The sequence below is a fragment of the Bos taurus genome, chromosome 16 (assembly GCF_002263795.3).
Source record: "Bos taurus isolate L1 Dominette 01449 registration number 42190680 breed Hereford chromosome 16, ARS-UCD2.0, whole genome shotgun sequence".
In the NCBI taxonomy this organism is placed as follows: Eukaryota; Metazoa; Chordata; class Mammalia; order Artiodactyla; family Bovidae; genus Bos; species Bos taurus.
Window position 1 is genome coordinate 4736255 of NC_037343.1, and position 18052 is coordinate 4754306.

General features: G+C 52.3%; 1 protein-coding gene across 5 annotated transcripts; it reads right to left on the reverse strand.

Moving 5' to 3' along the window:
* Positions 1–201: 201 nt before the first annotated feature.
* FCAMR (Fc alpha and mu receptor) lies at positions 202–17551 on the reverse strand. 5 transcript variants are annotated; one of them, XM_002693894.7, is made up of 6 exons: positions 17157–17551; positions 14365–14425; positions 8660–8998; positions 6981–7740; positions 6155–6309; positions 4598–5289 (listed from the first exon to the last, which is right to left on the reverse strand). In XM_002693894.7, exons 1-6 carry the CDS (start codon positions 17193–17195, stop codon positions 5120–5122), a joined length of 1524 nt encoding a protein of 507 aa, XP_002693940.3. In that variant the 5' UTR covers positions 17196–17551; the 3' UTR covers positions 4598–5119. The 5 variants fall into 5 exon arrangements, with proteins under 5 accessions (XP_024832431.2, XP_002693940.3, XP_005216785.1 ...); XM_005216728.5 differs by lacking the exon at positions 17157–17551 and adding an exon at positions 15776–16072; XM_024976663.2 differs by lacking the exons at positions 4598–5289; positions 14365–14425; positions 17157–17551 and adding exons at positions 202–1913; positions 3997–4099 and having other exon boundaries at positions 8660–9268.
* Between the last annotated feature and the right edge of the window lie 501 nt (positions 17552–18052).

An 18052-nucleotide genomic window follows, 5' to 3' on the forward strand; every position in this document is an offset into this window, starting at 1 on the left:
TGGGGGTGTGACGGCAGAGATGGTGGTGGGCACGCCTGAGCCCGAGGGGGCTAGAAGTGTCGAACCAGAGCGTGAAAGATCCTGGAAGTGGAAAGTTGGCTTCGGTCTCCAGGTTCCTTCAGTTTCCCCTAGGCCAGTTCTGGGACCCCAGAGAGCTTTTATTCTCTGATTCTGCTAGGCAGGAACAAATGAGCAAATCTTTTCTGAAGTTACCAAACCACTCTCTTGCCCTCTACTGCCTCTATCCCCTGGCCAGGGAGGGGCGGAAGAAGGAAGATTTTCAGAGCAGACATCCAAAGTCAATAGGTGGAGTGTCAGGTGGCAGGGCCCAGCCCCTCTCATAAGCCACTGGGGTCCTCCTGAAAACTTGCTGTTTCCTTGTTCCTGGTCTAAGCTTGGCCTTTAGCCGAAGCTTTGCCTGGTGGCAGCCATTAAAAACACATCCTCTGTGATCCCCCTGCAGCCTGTGCCCATCCGAGCCTCAACATTCCCATCTGTACAATGGTGTATAATCCATTTCTTTCCAGTGACATATACTGTAGTTGGTTTTCAGCTGTCTGTGCTACACGGGTGGGGGAGAGTTGTATTTCCTAACCAGTCTGTCCTTCCCATGCCAGGATTTAAAGAAGCAAACTCCCCAGTGCCCTCTTCCTGAACTCTTGTTTGAAGTGCAACATCATCAAATTATGGGACAACTTGGAAAATGCTTTCGGTCACGGTCATCATGGCTCTCTTCCTTCTAAGATACTCAGGGTTGGGGAACCAGGAATCTGTAACATTAGGAAAGGAGGTGGCCCTTGTTAACTGAACCTCTGTGCTCAGAGCAAAACTGGTAGGTCTAGATCAAGGCAAGAAACAGGCAAAGGATGGGAACTTGGTCAGAGGCCGGAAGAGGCAGAACAGAAAACCCTAGATGCTAATCAGCAAATGTTTCAGCCAAACAGGACCAGGAGGCAAAGAGCGGCCCCCTGACCCAGTGCCTCAGTACTCGTGATGGCTATGGGCCTCTAGGAGTGCGGTATTGGGTCTGTTCCGGCAGCTGGCACCTCTCTGCTGCCCATCTGGGTTTCAGCTGTCCCCTTGGAGGGTGGGCCGTGGGGTGATGGCTCAGCCCCTTGTTGACAGTGAGGGGAGCAGTTTGGCCTGGGAGGCCCAGTGCCTGTAAGTCACGCTGTGTCACTTCCAGAAACATGGAGGGCTTGGTGGCCCTGAACTTGGCATGCAGCACCACCCACAGAGAACACACTTCCTTAGTATGGGCTCTCCATTCTCCATTCGACCTTTGTCAAGCTCTTAGCCCTGGATTATCTGCACCAATGGAAAATAATCACATAATACATGTCTACTTGACTGAAGTGAAGTGTAAGTCCTTTCGTGGAAATACCTCCCTCTCTGTATCTGACGGGAGCTGATTCTGTACTTCCCAGACCCCACTGGCTCCTGGAGTAGAGGAAGTAACCCCCCAAACCTTGTATGAGAAGGGTATGAGAAGTCGGCTGCCAAGTCAAGCGCTTGTCCTGAGTTACCTGTGACAGATGGACACCCCTGCAAGCGGTTAGGATCTGAGCTGGATTTTTGCAAATGCCAGTAAGGACCTCAGGGCTGGTCAGTGAAGTTTTCTCACTTAGCTCCAGCTCTCTGAACTTTTCCACTTCACTTAGCCAGGACAGGAATAGGTCAGCTCAGTGACTGAAGAGAACAAATTACTGGAAATGATTATGAGACTTTTTACACACAGGCCTAAAAGAGGAAAACAAGGACTTCTCTAGAATCTTAAACAGGGAAGCATGTGACCAAAATAAGCAAGCTGTAAGTCCAAGCACGGTGGTGCAGTGCCATGATCAAGGATTTCGTTTGTGGCTGCCTTGTGTTCAGTGGCTCCCGGCCGCTTTCTGTCTCCTCGGTCTTCTCATCTGTAAAATGGGGATTATCTTGTCTACTTTATAGAAATGTTGCATCAAGTGAACGTAGAACGTGAAAACACCCGGGAGTGTGCCTGCTTGGTAGAGATACTCAATGAACAGCAGCAGCATTGTTATGTAGCAAGGTGAGACTTGGGAGGGTTGCTCCCTAATCCAGAGAACATGCTTGATCTTAGGAAAGGGAGTGCTTCCCTGTATCTTGGATACTTCCTATGGACACTTGGCTGATTCTAGCTTCAGAGATGGAAGTCCCCCTGCTTCTCATCCCAGAGATGTGGGTATCAAGCTAGCTGGGGATAAGAGATTAAAAACCAGAGCGCTGACAGTTCCCAGCGGTGGCCATGGCCTTCTTAGCCTCCTTTGCCTTTGGCCCTTTAAATCCTGGCCCTTGCCCCTCTCCAAGTATTCGTTAGCCCATAAAGGAGCACCTTAAGCCCATAAAGGAGTGCCTTAAGCCTTAGGGGTTCCCCCACTTCCTTCCTGGCCACGATTTCACTCAGATCTTATCTCTGCTCAGCTCCAAAGACTTTGGTCTTGGCTCTGCTCCATCCCTTTGAGCTTGTACTGGCTCTCCCCGCTGGTGGACCTCAGCTTTCCTTGGAACACTCTGGTTTGGCAGCCTCTCCTACTTCTGGAAGCTGCCCCTGACCCCAACCCCTTGGACAACACTCTGGCCCCCAGGTGCCCTCCCTCCCCCAGGCAGGTGGTCAGGCAGAATGCCCAACTGCTGCATCCCAGATAGAGGCTTACAAGGGCTCAGAAGGAGGAAGGTGCCAGCAAAGGGTGGTCAAGGGAAGCTGTTGAGGAGGTTGGGGTCAGATCCTTCATATCAGAGTGGGAAGTGGAGAGCCTCAGTTGGTTTTACGGTTTAATGCAGGGATTGGCACTAAGGCTGTAAATTAATTACCGCTCTTGAGCCAGATCCAGCCTGTGGCCTGCTTCTGTAAATAGTTTTGTTGGAACACAGCCAAAAGTTATTCACTTCAGGATGGTTTTTGGCCACTTCTGGGTTGCCAGGGCAGAGTGGAGCAGTTGCAACAGAGGCTTTACAGCCTGCAAAGTCTGAAGTATTTGCTCTCTGGCCCTTTATAGAAAAGGTTTGTAACCCCTGATTCAGTGCATCAGGCTTCCCCAAACAAGGAGCGATTTGAGGAGCCCAGTCTTGTGAGGTCACTTCAAGCTAAACACGATAGTCCAAAACCTGAGGAAACACGTACAATGTCCCCTGACCCTCCCACCAGGGCTATTCATAATGCACCTTGGTGTATTAAAGTCTTCCAAAATTCCTGCACAAAACCTGCTTTTGGTTTAAGCCATGTTTCCCAAATTTCTTTGATCTACCAAACCTTTTCCTCAGAATAGCTCGTAACAGTCCTCAGAAGCTAGCGTTTTGTGGATGCCTCTGGAAAACACTGCTGGAGTGTATAGGACCCTGTATAGTCTGATTTGCTCCCATTCCTGCATGCCATGAGCTGAGGGACCGTGGTTGAACTCTATACCCCTGAGGGCCTGTTTCCACATCGGTTGGATGGGATGACGGTGGCTCTTCTGTCTCTCTTACAGGTGTTTGAAGCAGGCCCCTGAGATCATGTGCATGAAAATGGTCTAGAGCCAGGGGTGTGGTGTCTTTGATTCCTGAGTTTTGATGATGAGTTTTGCTCTGATATGGTGTTTAGCAAAGGTGAAGTGAGGAAAGAGCTAGGTCAAGGTCATGAGTTCTCTTTTCTAGTCCTCATCCTGCCAGTCCTAACTGGGTTAACTGAGTGACTTTCAGCAAGCTGTTTTGCTGCCACAGGGTCTCAGTTATCTCACCCTGGGCAGTGGGTTTTAGACTGGTTGATCTCTGAGGATCTATTAGTGCTAAAGTTCTGTAATCCATTTGGTTAGGTGCAGGCAACTTCACTGCTTATCCAAAACAGTGAGCCTTTCTCTCCCAAACCATGAAGAGCGTTTCATATTTATGCTCTCTGGACAGTGTCTGGGTTCAGCCCCAGCTTTGCAGGGGCAGCAAGGTAGGATTTGTGGTGCTGCTGACAGCTTAGGAGGCAGGGCTGAGCTTTCTGGGAATATCTACCTGACAATTCCTGACTTGATGGTGGAGCCTTTCTTTCCCTTCTCTTCCATTGCTTGAGGGCTGCTCTGTCCAAACGTGAAGCTCAGACAGCTTGTTGACAGATCTGGCAAAGTGAAAGAGCAGAGGTGACGCCTGACGAGACATGACACCCGGGACTAGAGCAAAACCCCCAACAAGCATGTGATGAAATGGTCGCAAAGCAGAATCCACATAAAATTCCTCTTGGCTATTTCTTTCTTATCCACCCCTCTTACCATAACCGCTTTCCAGCTTTATCAACAGTCCTTGGCATCAGGGATTTATAAGCAGTTGAATAAGAGGAGCTTTATGAAGAAGATGAGAATCTACTGAAAAATACCCTTCTCCTTCATGAACTTAGGAAAATCCCAGAAAATCTTGACTGGGTCAAAAGTTCTACGCATCGTGCGTATGGGGCCAAATGGGGAGGGATGAATGGGGAACAAGTGTTCTTTCTCTTGGTCCCCATGTAGGGACCTGTGGGACCATCTATGGGCACCCCCCCAACATTGAAAGTGCTTCAGAGCATCTTCGTGGGCAGGGTCACCAGAGGCCACAGAGACCACGCCCCTCCAGTCAGCCATTCAGTACACTTATTTATTGGGGGTTCTACTGAGCTGAAGTTCTTCGGGGACGTGGTGAGAAGGACAACATGCAATTACTGCCCCCAGAGCTTAGAATCTACTGGAAATGAATAATCAAACGTGTGCAGTAGGCTGGGTGCTAACAGACATCAGAAAAGGGGGCACCTACAGGGGCTAGGAGTGATGGTTGAAATTTTGTTAACATTGCACTCTGATTGGAAGCCTCTCCTATTTTCAAACCTCCAGGAATGGAAATTTCACGCCTTATCCAGGTCCACTGACCTCCACCAGTAGTGAACTGATTCTTTCTGGCAGCCTTCTTTGAGTCACAGTGTCACTTATGGCCGTGGAAAATGCTCGACCTTCCTTGGCCCAGCCTTTGTCTCCCTAGATGGAGTCCCACCCCGCCAGCTCCCTCTGCCCCAGCTCTTCACGTGGAGGAAGGAAGAGAAGAAGCTGGGCTATGGTATTCAGTCCTGGTTCCTCTTCCACAGTGACCGAGTGGCTTATCCTTCCATTCCTTAGGGTCCTGGGTCTCTCGCCGGGAGACTCAGGCTGGCGTGGAGGGGAGGAGGGTCAACTTGGAGCCTCTTCCTTCCCACCGGGGGTGGCTGGCCTGGCTGGAGGCCCAGCTCCGGGAACTGTGTCATCTGAATCAAGGTGACCCCTGAGGACCTTCCTGTCTTCTGAGCTGCACAGACACGGAGCACACTGTGAGGGTCCTGGGCGCTGAGCCCGACTCCCCAAGAACCACCCTCACCTGCTGCAAGCGTCAAGGGCTTCCTGACCCTTAGATCCGCAGACACTGGGCCAGGCCGTCAGGGCCCTGGGTCTGGGAAGCTTAGCTCCTTTTTCTTGCTCCCACAGTATCTCACCCTTTCTTCGCCACATCTAACCACAGTGGAGCAGTTGCTTTAGATGTGTTTAAACCTGGGCCTGGTGCTGTAAGAGGTCTGCAGAGGGTGCAGGTATAGTTTGGCTGCACCTCTGGGCCCTGCACTCCTGTCTGCTGCTGGCATTGTTCACGTGGTTCCTAAGCCTACACTGCGGAGAAGGCAATGGCACCCCACTCCAGTACTCTTGCCTGGAAAACCCCATGGATGGAGGAGCCTGGTGCGCTGCAGTCCATGAGGTCGCTAACACTCGGACACGACTGAGCGCCTTCACTTTCACTTTTCACTTTCATGTATTGGAGAAGGAAATGGCAACCCACTCCAGTGTTCTTGCCTGGAGAATCCCAGGGACAGGAGAGCCTGGTGGGCTGCCGTCTATGGGGTCGCACAGAGTCAGACACGACTGAAGCAAGTTAGCAGCAGCAGCAGCAGGCCTACACTGAGCAACAGTCTCACCATTCTCTGAAGAACGTCTCCCTAGGCTCTCGGACATTACCAGGACATAAATAAACAGATGACTTTCCCATTTGACAGATAAAGGAACCAAGGCCAAGCTTGGCTGGCATGGCCCAGACTAGCATTTAGCATTTCCGCATCCAGCAGTGCTGGCCCCGGCCCTGACCCGCCCCAGTCCTGAGGGTGTCAGAGGGGAACGAGCCCTACCCTCTGCGGGCCTGGGGCGAGTTAGACCCCACTCACAGCTCCCTTTCCTCTGGAGCTTCCTTTTCCATAGAACAAGGGTCACCAGCATAAGCAGGCACAGCACCGATGAGACTGGAGTCAGGATCCCAGAGAAGTTCTTCTCTTCCAGAGAAATGCTGCAGAGGAAGCAGCAGGAGTGGGCGTCAGAAAAGCACAAGAGAGGGGGGCCTGGAGCACCCCAGGAAGCCAAGGCCCTGGGGCCGCACCCCTTATTTTACAGAGGCGACGTGGAGGCCTGGGCCGGTTGGCCGCCCTTGTTCCACGGCTGGCGGGTTAGTCGCTGACCTGGGACGCGGTCCCCTGCCTCCCGGTTCCCAAGTCCTCAGTCCTGCCCCTCCCCAACCACCTGTGTGGGGTCCCTGCCAGTGGGCCACAGGGGCCAAGAGAACTGAGTCAGGGTCAGGGAATCCACGCTAGGCATTTGGTTCTGCTGCAAAGTCTCTCTTTGTGGCTTCGGTGAGTCACCCCGCCACCCCACCTTGCCGCCCGCTGGAGCTTTGTTTCCTCATCTTTAAGAAACGAAAAGTCCCAACAGTCCCACCTAAATATTCTAAATATTCTGTTGCTTAGATGTTTGCTCAGTCACGTGAAAATACTCAGATGGCATTCTCCCAGTGAGGACCTTGGAAGGAGGGAGCATTCTGACCCCCCGTGACCTCTGCCCTTAACTGTCCTGAGGCTACAGAGGGGGAGGAGAGGAGTGAGCAGACCCAGGGGCACGTGAAGCTGAGCTCACTGAGGGAGCGGGCAGAGGTGCAGCCCCAGGGGAGGGGGGCCTGGGGATTACCTCTTTACGGAAGACTCCTCGGTTGGGAGCCCGGGGGGCCCCCCTGCCAGGGCCTGGCTCGGCATCACGCGGGGACCACCGTCTCCTGCGGGGGTGTCCAGGTCACCTTCACTGCTTCCCTCCGCAGATGCCATCTCTATAAGGGTTGGCTCTGAGGTCCACACAGCCGCAGCCGGGATGGTCCCTTCAATGGAGCCCAGGCTCTGTGGCTCAGAAGCCGATGTCTCCTCTTGGAGGGGTTCCCACATCCATCTTTCTGAGGCCAGGGTCGATGGCCTAATGGTCCCTGCGGCTGTCTCAGTGGTGCCCGGGGTTGCGCTGACGCTGTCTGTCTCCTCGCTTGGCCTGTTAACCCCAGGAGTAGTTTCCCTCTCTCTTTCGCTGGCCCTGGCCCTGGTTGCTTCTGAATTGCTGGTGCTCCACACCAGACCCCGTTCTGTTGCACCGGTCATGCCTCTGACTGTTGAAGCCGGACTCTGCACAGTGGGCACAGTTGCCCAGACGGAGCCCTCTACCTGGCTGCCTGTCCCTGGAGCCACTACCGCAGTTGCTCCTGGGGTTTGCCTTCCTGTGGCTGAAGCCGTGGTTTTCCTGGCTCCTGGAGTCAGGGCAACTGTATCCCATCCTGTCCTCTGTCTTCCTGTTGTCTGGGTGTTTCCTCGTGTGCATCTTTTGGTGGCTGGGGGTGATGTTATTTCAAAGGATCCTGTGATGAGCTCACCATAGTCCAAAGTGGCTGTGGGGATGGTTCTGGAAAGACCTGTGTGAACAGCAGAAGGAGGCCTAATGAGAAGGCTGTCCGGGCTGCCTACAGGCTTTAGCAAAGGACATCAGGCTTGAGGTGTTTGCCATGTAGAATGTACCCTCACTAAGCAGTGCAGTCTTTGGCCAATATATTGGATAAAACAGAAAAAGCCAGATGTATTCTCCAGTCTGTTGCGAATATTGACACTTTATGTTCCTGTCTCCTTCTTTTATGCCCACATGTTCTCTATCCAACTGCCCCAGGACCCCATGGTGTCCGCTTCCCCAGAGGCCCACAGCCCTTCACGTACTGCTCTGCAAATGAGAAAAAAAGAAAAACTCCAGCCACAGCAGAGTGGCCAGTGTCTGCAGATGGTTAGAGAGCAGCCTCTAATCGAACAGTCCTCTCTCTGGACTCCTGTCTGCCTGCACCTCCTCTCACAGCCTGGACGCCCTTCCCTGGACTTTGGGTACCTGACTCTGGACAGCTCTCTGGAACTGGCCGCACAGGACCCCGGCCTGGCCCCTGCCGGACGCCTGCTGAGAGGCTCTTGTCTTAGGAAGGGCTCGGTCCTGCCCATCTTACCTGCTCCGCACGTCTGAACAAAGAGACGTGACCATACAGAGCCACATTATCTAACTCACTGGCTTCATGGAACACTTCAAATACGCTTGCCACAACGTTCAGGGGGAATAGGGTGGGATCGCTTACAGGGAGTCCCTAGTATTGGGCCGTTGGCGCAACTGGGCCATTTTCCCTGGTATCTACCTTCCCTCCATCTGAAATGCAAGCCCACACCTTCGGTCCTTGGATGACCCCGCCTTTCATCATCACTGTCCTCGTGTTTAACGCCCTCCTGGGCGTCTGGGCTTCCTGTGGTCTCTCCCCCTTCCTAGCATTCATCACGCCTGACCCGCCAGCCACCGGCCCTGACCTGGAGAGACCGTCAGGTTCATGCTGAAGAACAGCGCGTTGTTTGAGTTCCCGAGGCCGCAGCGGTAGCGCCCCTCGTCCTCCGGGGACAGCCGGGACAGCCTCACCACAAACAAGCCTCTTTTCGGGAAGTCCGCGAGGGCAACGCGGCCGCGGTAGCGCAGGTGCGTGTAGCGGTTGGTGGACACGACGGTGCGGCAGACCCCCGCCGGGGGCCCGAGGCGGCACCAGTACTTCCTCAGGTGGCTGTTGATGGCCAAGCTGGGGTACCGGCACTGGATGGTCACAGCTCCCCCAGGCTCCCCGGACACCAGCCGTGGGCCCGTCAGTGCGCTGGCGGCTGCAGGCAGAGGGAGAAAAAAGTCCATGGAGAAAGAGTGCTGAGTGTGTCGCCGTTTGAGGAGCTCTGAGCTCCAGACTCTGCTAGAATTAGGAAACAGGTCAGAAAGTGCCTCTGTGAAAGTAGAGGTTGTGTTGTTGTTAAAGTCGTGTCTGCCTCTTTTGTGATCCCCCATGGACTGTGGCCCTTCCGGGCTCCACTGTCCATAGGGTTTCCCAAGCAAGAATACTGGAGTGGGTTGCCGTTTCCTCTTCCGGGGCATCTTCCTGACCCAGGGGTCGAACCTGTGCCTCCTGCATTAGCAGAAGGATTCTTCACCACCAGCGACAGGGGAAGCTAGAAAGAATCAATATAGAAATGTCAGTGCTTAGCATTAGATCAGGAGTAGCCCCAGAGGATGGAATGGAGCTGTGTGAAAGGCCCCATCTGAGAGATGAAAATGCAAGAATGATTTTACCACTGTTCAGCTAACCACCACAGAACTTACATTGTGCCAGCTGATCTTCTGCGAGTCTGCCCAGAGCCTGGGTTCTAGCCACTGGGCTCCAGTGCAGATGTTTAAAAAGCTGCCACCTAAGCACCTATAAGGGGGCCAAGGCAACACCTGACAAAAGACCGTGATTTGTTTGCACGGAATGTAAAAGAGAGATACTAGAACAAGGAGGTCCCACTGTATAACAGAGGGAACTATATTCGGTATTCTTTGATAAACCACAATGGAAAAAGAGATGAAAAAGAATATACGTATATGTATAACTGAATCACTTTGCGGTACAGCAGAAATTAATACAACATTGTGAATCAGGTATACTTCAATACATTTTTTTAAAAAGAGAGATGTAAAATAGTAAAAACAGAAGCGTATGCTTGCTGCTGAAAGGAGAGGGTGCTGAAAGCACAGGAATCCTGCCCTGCTTGGCGGTACCTCCTCAGACCAGCGCTTGCAACACTGCTCACTTTTCTCTAGAAATGGAAACCACCAAGGGCTGCCGTCAAAGCTGAGAAGAACGGTGACTACGTCTGCTTTGGCAGTGGCTGCGATCATAGCTGAAGCTCAGTCTACGGCCCTTTCACTGACCGCCTCTTCACCCTGGCTCTGGGATGTCTCTGCTCCTTGATGAGATCTCAGACCTAATTTCAAGTACAGTAGCTTTTGTAGTGTCACTTGGATAAGAAAACACACAGCCCAATGATTGCAATTCCAGTCTCTTATCCAGTTGAAGCCTTTTTCCTTTCTTCCAGCTATGCTTGGAGGCCTGATGTTTGGGAGGGGGACTGCTCAGGGTACCGTGCTTTGTTGGACCCCCTTCTCTACTCAGAGCTGCTGTTGGGGCCCCTCTGGGGCTGGGCGTGGAGGGGAGAGGGGAGGGCAGGAGGAGTCCTGGCCTGCAGGTGGCATCCTCTGGGCAAGGCAGCGTCCAGCGTCGTGTCCTTCCCTGTTGCCTCCCAGATTCCCTGTCGGGGCCTCTTGCTGCAGTTAGTTCCCGCCTGGTAGGAACTGCCTCCTCTCCTGCTGGCCTTTTAACAGCCCCTTGACATCAAGCCTGTGACCTGGGGCCTCATGCCCCTTCGGTTGAAGTCACAGTTCCCCCTGGGTGGCCCTCTTGCTGGAGGCCCTGGGGCAGCTCCTTATCTGGGATCCACATTTGGTCCCCGCTGGATCCGAGCTGTCGGGAGACTGCTGGGACTACAGCAAGCTTGTTGAGTGGCTTCCTAGAAGTGCCTTCTCTTACTCCTCTAAAAGTGGGGAAGAGGTGAGCCCTCTGTCCCTTATGGACAGGTGGTGCAGGGCACATCACACTGCTTCTTTCCAGAAAGCTCTTACTGTGAGATCTTCTTTTCAACCCATGATGATTCTTCGGGGAACGATATGGGGGCTATTTCTGGAACAACCAGCTTTGCCATCTCTCTCCACAGTCCTGTATCGGTGCTATAACATCTTGCTTTAGGATATGGGTGCCTGGCATCTACAACTTGTTCTATGTCTTTGAAAGTGAAAGTTAAAGTCGCTCAGTCATGTCTGACTCTTTGCGACCCCATAGTCTATGCAGTCCAAGGAATTCTCCAGCCCAGAATACTGGAGTGGGAAGCCTTTCCCTTCTCCAGAGGATCTTCCCAACCCAGGGATCAAACCCAGGTCTCCCGCATTGTGGGCAGATTCTTTACCAGCTGAGCCACAAGGAAGCCAAGAATATTGGAGTGGGTAGTCTATCCCCTCTCCAGTGGATCTTCCCGACCCAGAAATCGAACCGGGGTCTCCTGCACTGCAGGTGGATTCTTTACAAACTGAGCTATCAGGGAAGCTCTATGTGTTTAGCACCTCTGAACCCAAGAAAGTTTAATCCTGTTGCCAGGATTGGCTACATAATTTGCAAGGCCCAGTGCAAAATAAAAATGGAGGACCTCTCGTTCCAAAGTTACTAAGAGTTCACTAAGGCAATGCTATGCTATGCTAAGTCACTTCAGTCGTGTCCGACTCTGTGTGACCCCATAGACAGCAGCCCACCAGGCTCCCCCGTCCCTGGGATTCTCCAGGCAAGAACACTGGAGTGGGTTGCCATTTCCTTCTCCAATACATGAAAGTGAAAAGTGAAAGTGAAGTCGCTCAGTCGTGTCCGACTCTCAGCGACCCCATGACTGCAGCCTACCAGGCTCCTCCGTCCATGGGATTTTCCAGGCAAGAGTACTGGAGTGGGGTGCCATTGCCTTCTCTGCACTAAGGCAATAGTAGAGCATTAAACCAGGCACCTTATAAACCAGGCCCTGTGTGACTGCACAGGGCACATGCCCATAAAGCTGGCCTGCCTATTGCATATGTCTTAAGGTCTCATTATAGGAAGAGTCAAGACCATAAATGTTAGAGATAAATCAATACTCACTGTGGGTTTAATTAAATGACACATCGCAACTATGCCACTGTTGATAAAGTTACATAGCAACTTATCATAAAAAGCAAGTCTTTGTAATTACAAACAAGGACTATCTCAGGACAACAGTGATGACATTCTGATTTCTGGAATCTGTGTGTGATCTACATGTGTGTGTGGGGCAGGGGGCAGAGCAAGAGGATTTATGAGCCTCATTGATCAGCAGGATGGGGTGTTCTGACTTTGCAGTTGAGAGCTGATTAGGAATCCTTAATCAACTTTTGCAATGCACATTTTTTTCTTTTATCAATATCAAATTTCATGCACCCTTAAGAACTTGTTCAGTGGATAACTGGTAGCTCTTGCGTGTGCGTGCCAAGTTGCTTTAGCTGTGTCTAACTCTTTGTAACCCCGTGGACCGTAGCCTGAGAGGTTGCTCTGTTCATGGGATTCTCCAGGCAAGAATAGCGAAGTGTTGCCGTGCTCTCCTCCAGGGGATCTTCCCGACCCAGGGCTCGAACCTGCGTCTCTTATGTCTCCTGCATTGGCGGGCGGGTTCTTTACCACTAGTGCCACTCAGGAGGCCTGACTCTTATGTAAGCTCTTAGTTATATGTGATAAAGGCTTGGGGAATTTTGTACTAGTGACTGTGAGAATTAAAGAAAGGGCTGGCATTTTAGGGTCAGTGTGATGGCTCCCAGGGGCCCCTTGTGGAGGTGATGCCCCTGTTATCATTCACCCATCATCTCCCAGCAGTGTCCGCTGTGTGGCTTCAGGCAGGGACGGGGAAGTGAGGCCTGCAGTTGGAGACCACAGACTGGAGCCTGACTTGGTATGAGGACTTGTAAGGGGCATGTGGCAGGAGCAGGGAGAGCCGGCTTGGGCCTGGGACGGATCACTTCTGCCCTAGCAACAGGATGAGAAAGGTCTGGGTGCTCCCTCTGCCCAGCGGTGGGGCCCAGCCAGTAGAGAACCAGCCTGCAGCCATCTGAGATGGGGTCTTCTGTGTGCAGGGACCACAGTAGGGAGATGGTCCCTGGAGGGGTTCTCAAAGACATCCACAAGAGGAAGATCCAGCTCTTAAGCCTACCAGGACAGAGAGTTCCAGGCCACTCCATCAGGTATGAGCAGCCTGCCTCCTGCTTCCCCTCCCACCCGCCACTGTGACCCTGCTGGGGTCCCAGGTGCCAGCTGCCTCCGAGTGGGGGAGAAGGACCAAGGGAGAGGGGGAAGGCAGCCTCACACCCCTCCCTGCCTTCCTGACTGCAGGCCTGGGGTGGCCGGGGGGGGTGGGGGTGGGGCACATCTCTGAATGAAGATGAAATGGTTGACCAAAATATTTAACTGGTTACTTAAAATGATTCAATTAGAACTTTCAAGACTTGAAAAATCATGGGCCTGCCTGAGTTTTCATTTGGGGGCCAGGAAGCTTGCTCCTACTGAAAAATTTTAAAGCGGGCAGTGAGAGATGAAAATAAAGAGGTGGTGTGATTATATCACAGAGGTTTCTTGCTCCAATATTAGCTACCTTTGATTCATTAAAATATGATTTGTTTATAAGCCAAACAAAATTATTTTTGGTGTTATTATTTGTTGTTCAGTCAATAGATCATGTCTGATTCTTTGTGACCCTGTGGACTGCAGCACACCAGGCTTCCCTGTCCATCACCATGTCCTGGAGCTTTCTCAAACTCATGTCCATTGAGTTGGTGATGCCATCCAACCATTTCTTCCTCTGTTGTCCCCTTCTCCTCCTGCCTTCAATCTTTCCCAGCTTCAGGGTGTTATCACAGGATTTATTTGTTAATTTACTCTTTCAACATTTTTATTAAGCATCTACTTGGATACTCTGGGCACAGACTTACTGCCTTCCATAGTGGCTCCCCATTACCATCAGAATAAAACCAGATACCACAGCATGGAGACAGGACTGTGCTGCCCTGTCTGAGCCTGATCACCACACCAGCCTGCAACTTGACTTTCATCCATCTGTCCCTAGTGCCTGGTACAGGCTAGGCCCTCCATAAGTGTGCACTGACTAAAGAAGTAAATGCATCGATGTGGTTTTTATTTACCCATCCGGTTTCTTTGTAGACCCTGCACTCTTTAAGGCAAGGTCTTTGTCTTTACATGACTGGTACTGTGGCCTGGCACTTGAGTTATTTTAGAATGAGTGCTAATAGAGCGATGCTATCCTGGAACCCATATCTCGAAAATGCAGCTGACTTTCAGTCGTCAGCTTGAATGGAAGAGGGCAGAGACAGATCAAAACACTGAATATCCCAGTGATCATCAGGCTGGACATACACCTTTTCGTGTGAGCTCTCGCCTCCCACCCTCTTCCTGGGCCCAGATCCAATCACTCCCTCGCTCCAAAGCCATGGAGAATGCCTGTACTTTGGAGGGGTTGCTGAAGGTCACTGAGGTGCTCACCGGCCTGCAGCCTGGAAGGCTCGGGTCTGGGTGTGCAAGCTCTGAATCTGGCTGTTTGGAACTCACCCTGTAGCAGGCACATCAGGAGGAAGACAAGCATTCTCCATCCTGCCCTCTGGCTGGTGACCTGCAAGAAGAAACCACCGTCAAAGAGGAGGCCTGAGAGCAGATGAGTGAGACGCTGGTCCAGTAGCCCTGGGATCTGGTTGGTCACCTTCTCACTGAGGGATTGGGGTGAGCTCAGCCCTGGGGCCGGATCAGCTTCATTTAAGAGCAGGATGTCATGGCCCTTTGAGAGAAGCGTGGCTCCATCCTCATGGCCCCAGACACCCCACATTTGGGCTGGCTCGCTGCCACCAAGCCTGGAAAAACTCCCTCCGTGGCATGCCAGCCCCAGCACCCGCTTGCCAGCCTGGGGCTCTAGATCTGGGGGAGCACTGTGTAGTGGAAACTCTCCAGGCCAGAAGTTTAAGGCTTAGTTGGAACTGTGGGACCCTGGAAAGGTTACTCAGTGTTGGGGATCAGCTTCCTCTCCCGGGGAATGAGACTCAGTACAGGTGCTGTGCCACTTAAATGACTGAGTTAGAAGCGTCCACAGGGGGCCTGGTGCCGAGTCTCCCACTTCCCCTTCTGTTTCACAGAAGGATTGCTTCCTACAAGGAAAAATCTCTCTCACTGATGTGAGCCTCCAGGCAATAGCAGGAGTTAAAAATCAACTCTCAGGCCAAGTCGTTTCTGCCCGAGGGTCCTGTTCCGTCTCTCCTCCACAAGCTCTTGAAATCCCTCCCTGGCCCCTGGCCCTTGCTGACCTCCCCCTGCTCTGGTCTCTCCCACAGGCCAGGGAGCTCCTGGAAGGTAGGACTTTGAGCCTCCAGGCTCTGAATTGGGATCTAGCCTGGTGTAGGTGCCCAAGGCACGTAACTGAGCATAACTAAACAAGTTATGAACAAGAACCTCTCATTCTTTTGACAAACACCATACTGACCATTATCAGTGGCCCTTTGTTGCTTGCTGATGGAAAAAAGGCAAGGATTGTGTTAATACATTATGCTTCTTTTGTCGTCCCCAGAGGGTTTTCATGGATGCTTTTTGAGTGGTTAAAAATCTCTTCTTTGAATATTTCTACTGCCTGCAGCTCCTGGGACCTGTGGATACTTTTTCTAAAGAAATCAAACTGCAGTTAGCCATTGTTTCCTTCTTCCCACGCTAATACCTGTCCTGCTCATGTTGAGAACAATCTCATACAGTCATAATCTGGTCCCCTCACCACACTCCCTCTCCAAATTGACAAAACCACATGTGGCCAGTGGCCAGACTGGGCTTGGGCTAAAGGAGGAGAAAAGGGAACAAGGTGGGAGTCGGGGGGGGGGGTGGTTCAGAGAAACAGGAGAAGGGGGAAGGGAGGGTGAGGCAGGAGGTGAAGGGAGGAGAGAGCGGAGAGAAGGAGACGGAGTCCGTGGTCGGCTCTGTGAGGCACCTTGTCACCTCAGCATGGCTCTGCCTGGCTGTGTCCATTCAAGCCTCTGCGAGCTGTACCCAGGTGGAGCCCCCAGGGTGGTCAGATCTGGCAAGGTTCACAGGTTCCCTCTGCCTCCTGTCTCGGGCACCATCATGGCAGCCTCAAGCCCTCCCTGCCCTCGAAGCTGCTGGCTTCCTGCTCTCATCTGGAGGCTCTCCCAGGTGTGTCTGCACCTAATCTGTTGTTTGATTAATATCCACCAGGTCCAGGCTATTTCTGGGGCTGCTGTCCAGGTTCCCCCAGGCAGGTTTTTCTCAAGTGCTAAGTGCCGACACAGCGCACATTGGGGCCAAAGTCTGCACTGCCTGGCTTCTCTGAAGCCCCAGTGGGCGCAGCTATCTCTTGGCTACAGGAGCAAAACCGCCTCTGCGGGGCAATGAGGAAGCATGGGGTGTGAGATAAAATGCCTCCAAAGAGTTATCAGCCTTGATTGGAGGTTGCAAGGATAACATCCAACGGAAAGCCTCCAAGTCAACAAACCTCTTTCCAGGAGACAGGGAGCCCCAACTCAGTAGCTTGGGGCCAAATACCTCTAGGATCATGCATTGCATTTTAGAGGACAGGGCACATTGGGGAATTCTCTTGTCCCTCAGTCCCACTGGGAAGGGCTCTACCCCAGCTTCAGCCCAGGCTGGTGTGTAACTCCCCAAGTCCTTGCTGCCCCCTTGAGCCCTGCTTCTCTCTTGTCCTCCCACCTGTGGCAGCAGACGAGAAAGGAAGGAGGCAGGTGTAGAGGAAAGAGCACAGAACCAGGATTCAGGAGGTTCCGTGTTGCCCATGGCAATGACCTTGAGCAAAGCATCTCTCCTCTCCACAGCCACACAAAAGCTTTGACTGCAGGAGCTCCATGCTTCCTTCTCCTTCTTAATGTTAACATGTGTGTGTGCTAAGTTGCTTCAGTTGTGTCCGACTCTTTGCAACCCTAAGGACTGTAACCCCATAGGATCCTCTGTCCGTGGGATTCTCCAGACAAGAATACTGGAGTGGGTTGCCATGCTCTCCTCCAGGGGATCTTCCTGACCCCAGGGATCCAACTGGTGTCTCTCATGTGTCCTGCATCAGCAGGCTGGGCTCTTTGCCACTAGTAGCAACTGGGAAGCCCTTCTTAACATTAGTTGGTTCTAAGTCACTCAGGGGACTGTAAGGAGTCCTACACTCTGGTGGGAGAGTGGGAGTGAGAGAAGAGTAGCACCATAGGAGGGAGATGCTGGCCTGACCTCCAGAATCCTTCCCTGGCCCCTGGGAGCAAGGCCTGGCTGTTCTGGGACAGTTGCTTCTGCCCCTCATCACCCACATCAGGAGACAAGCCCCCAACCCCTTGGGGAAAGCCTCGTCTCACCTTTGGATCTCCAGGCTTAGCTGGGGATTCTAGATCCATCTCAGTCCAGAAATAAAATCCACTTGGACTTTTCCTTTTCTGTTTTTGACGTGCTGGTGATTGGAAACCTTCTAGTTTCTTTTCTTTAAACCTTGAGGCTGAGTTGGCTGTCCGATGTGCTGGAAGGCAGCCGGAGTTAGCACTGGAAACTGGAGGCGTGAGGCATAGGGCTGCTGGTCACCACTCTACACTCCCATCAGCGCTTCACGCTGGGCCTCGGTTTTTATTTCTTATAATAGGGAGCCAGTCCAGGCCCCCTGTCATTCTTACCACCCCTCATTCCTGCAGAACTTTCCCAGGGGTGATGACAGTAGCTTTAAGGGAAATGCACTGACACATATCCTTCTACCTCTTATGTCCCCTCCAGTCCAGGGCCCAGAGTTTTTAGAATGCCCCAGATCAGCCAATTCATTCAGAACTCTTCTGGGTAAAGTGATGCAATAGCTTGGGCAGAAGAGAAAATTCAGGAAAGGAATTCCCCGCTGTCTGGCTGGCAGCTTGTGCCTACTAGCTGACCAGTCCCCTTCGACTTCCACGGGGAGGCAGTTTGAGGCCCTGACTCCAGTTCAACTGCACGCTTGGCAGCTACCGCTTATGCTCTGGACAAAACACAATAGAGTAAATGAGATGATCTCCATGGAGAGAGAACACTGGCAAGTGTCGCTTATCCAGGTGGATGACGTACTTCAAAATTACCCCAATATTTCCCTGTGGAAGATAGTTCATGGAAATATCTTGCACAAGATGTAATTTGTCTGCCTCTTTTGGCTTTAAACTGACATTAAAATGGCAGGCGTAGCCCAAGCACTCAACAACGAAAGGGCTTCAGGGGACACAAGGCTCTCACCAGGACCCCT

Excerpts from the sequence above, each read along its gene's own strand:
- FCAMR (XM_024976664.2), bottom strand. The coding sequence starts at position 9,260 with ATGCCCCGGAAGAGGAAACGGCAACCCACTCCAGTATTCTTGCTTGGG. Across the intron at positions 6,310-6,980 it reads GAGGAGTCTTCCGTAAAGAG|CATTTCTCTGGAAGAGAAGA; the intron begins GTAATCCCCAGG and ends CTTCCTCTGCAG. Across the intron at positions 5,290-6,154 it reads TCGCCCCAGGCCCGCAGAGG|CTCAGAAGACAGGAAGGTCC; the intron begins GTAGGGCTCGTT and ends GTGTCTGTGCAG.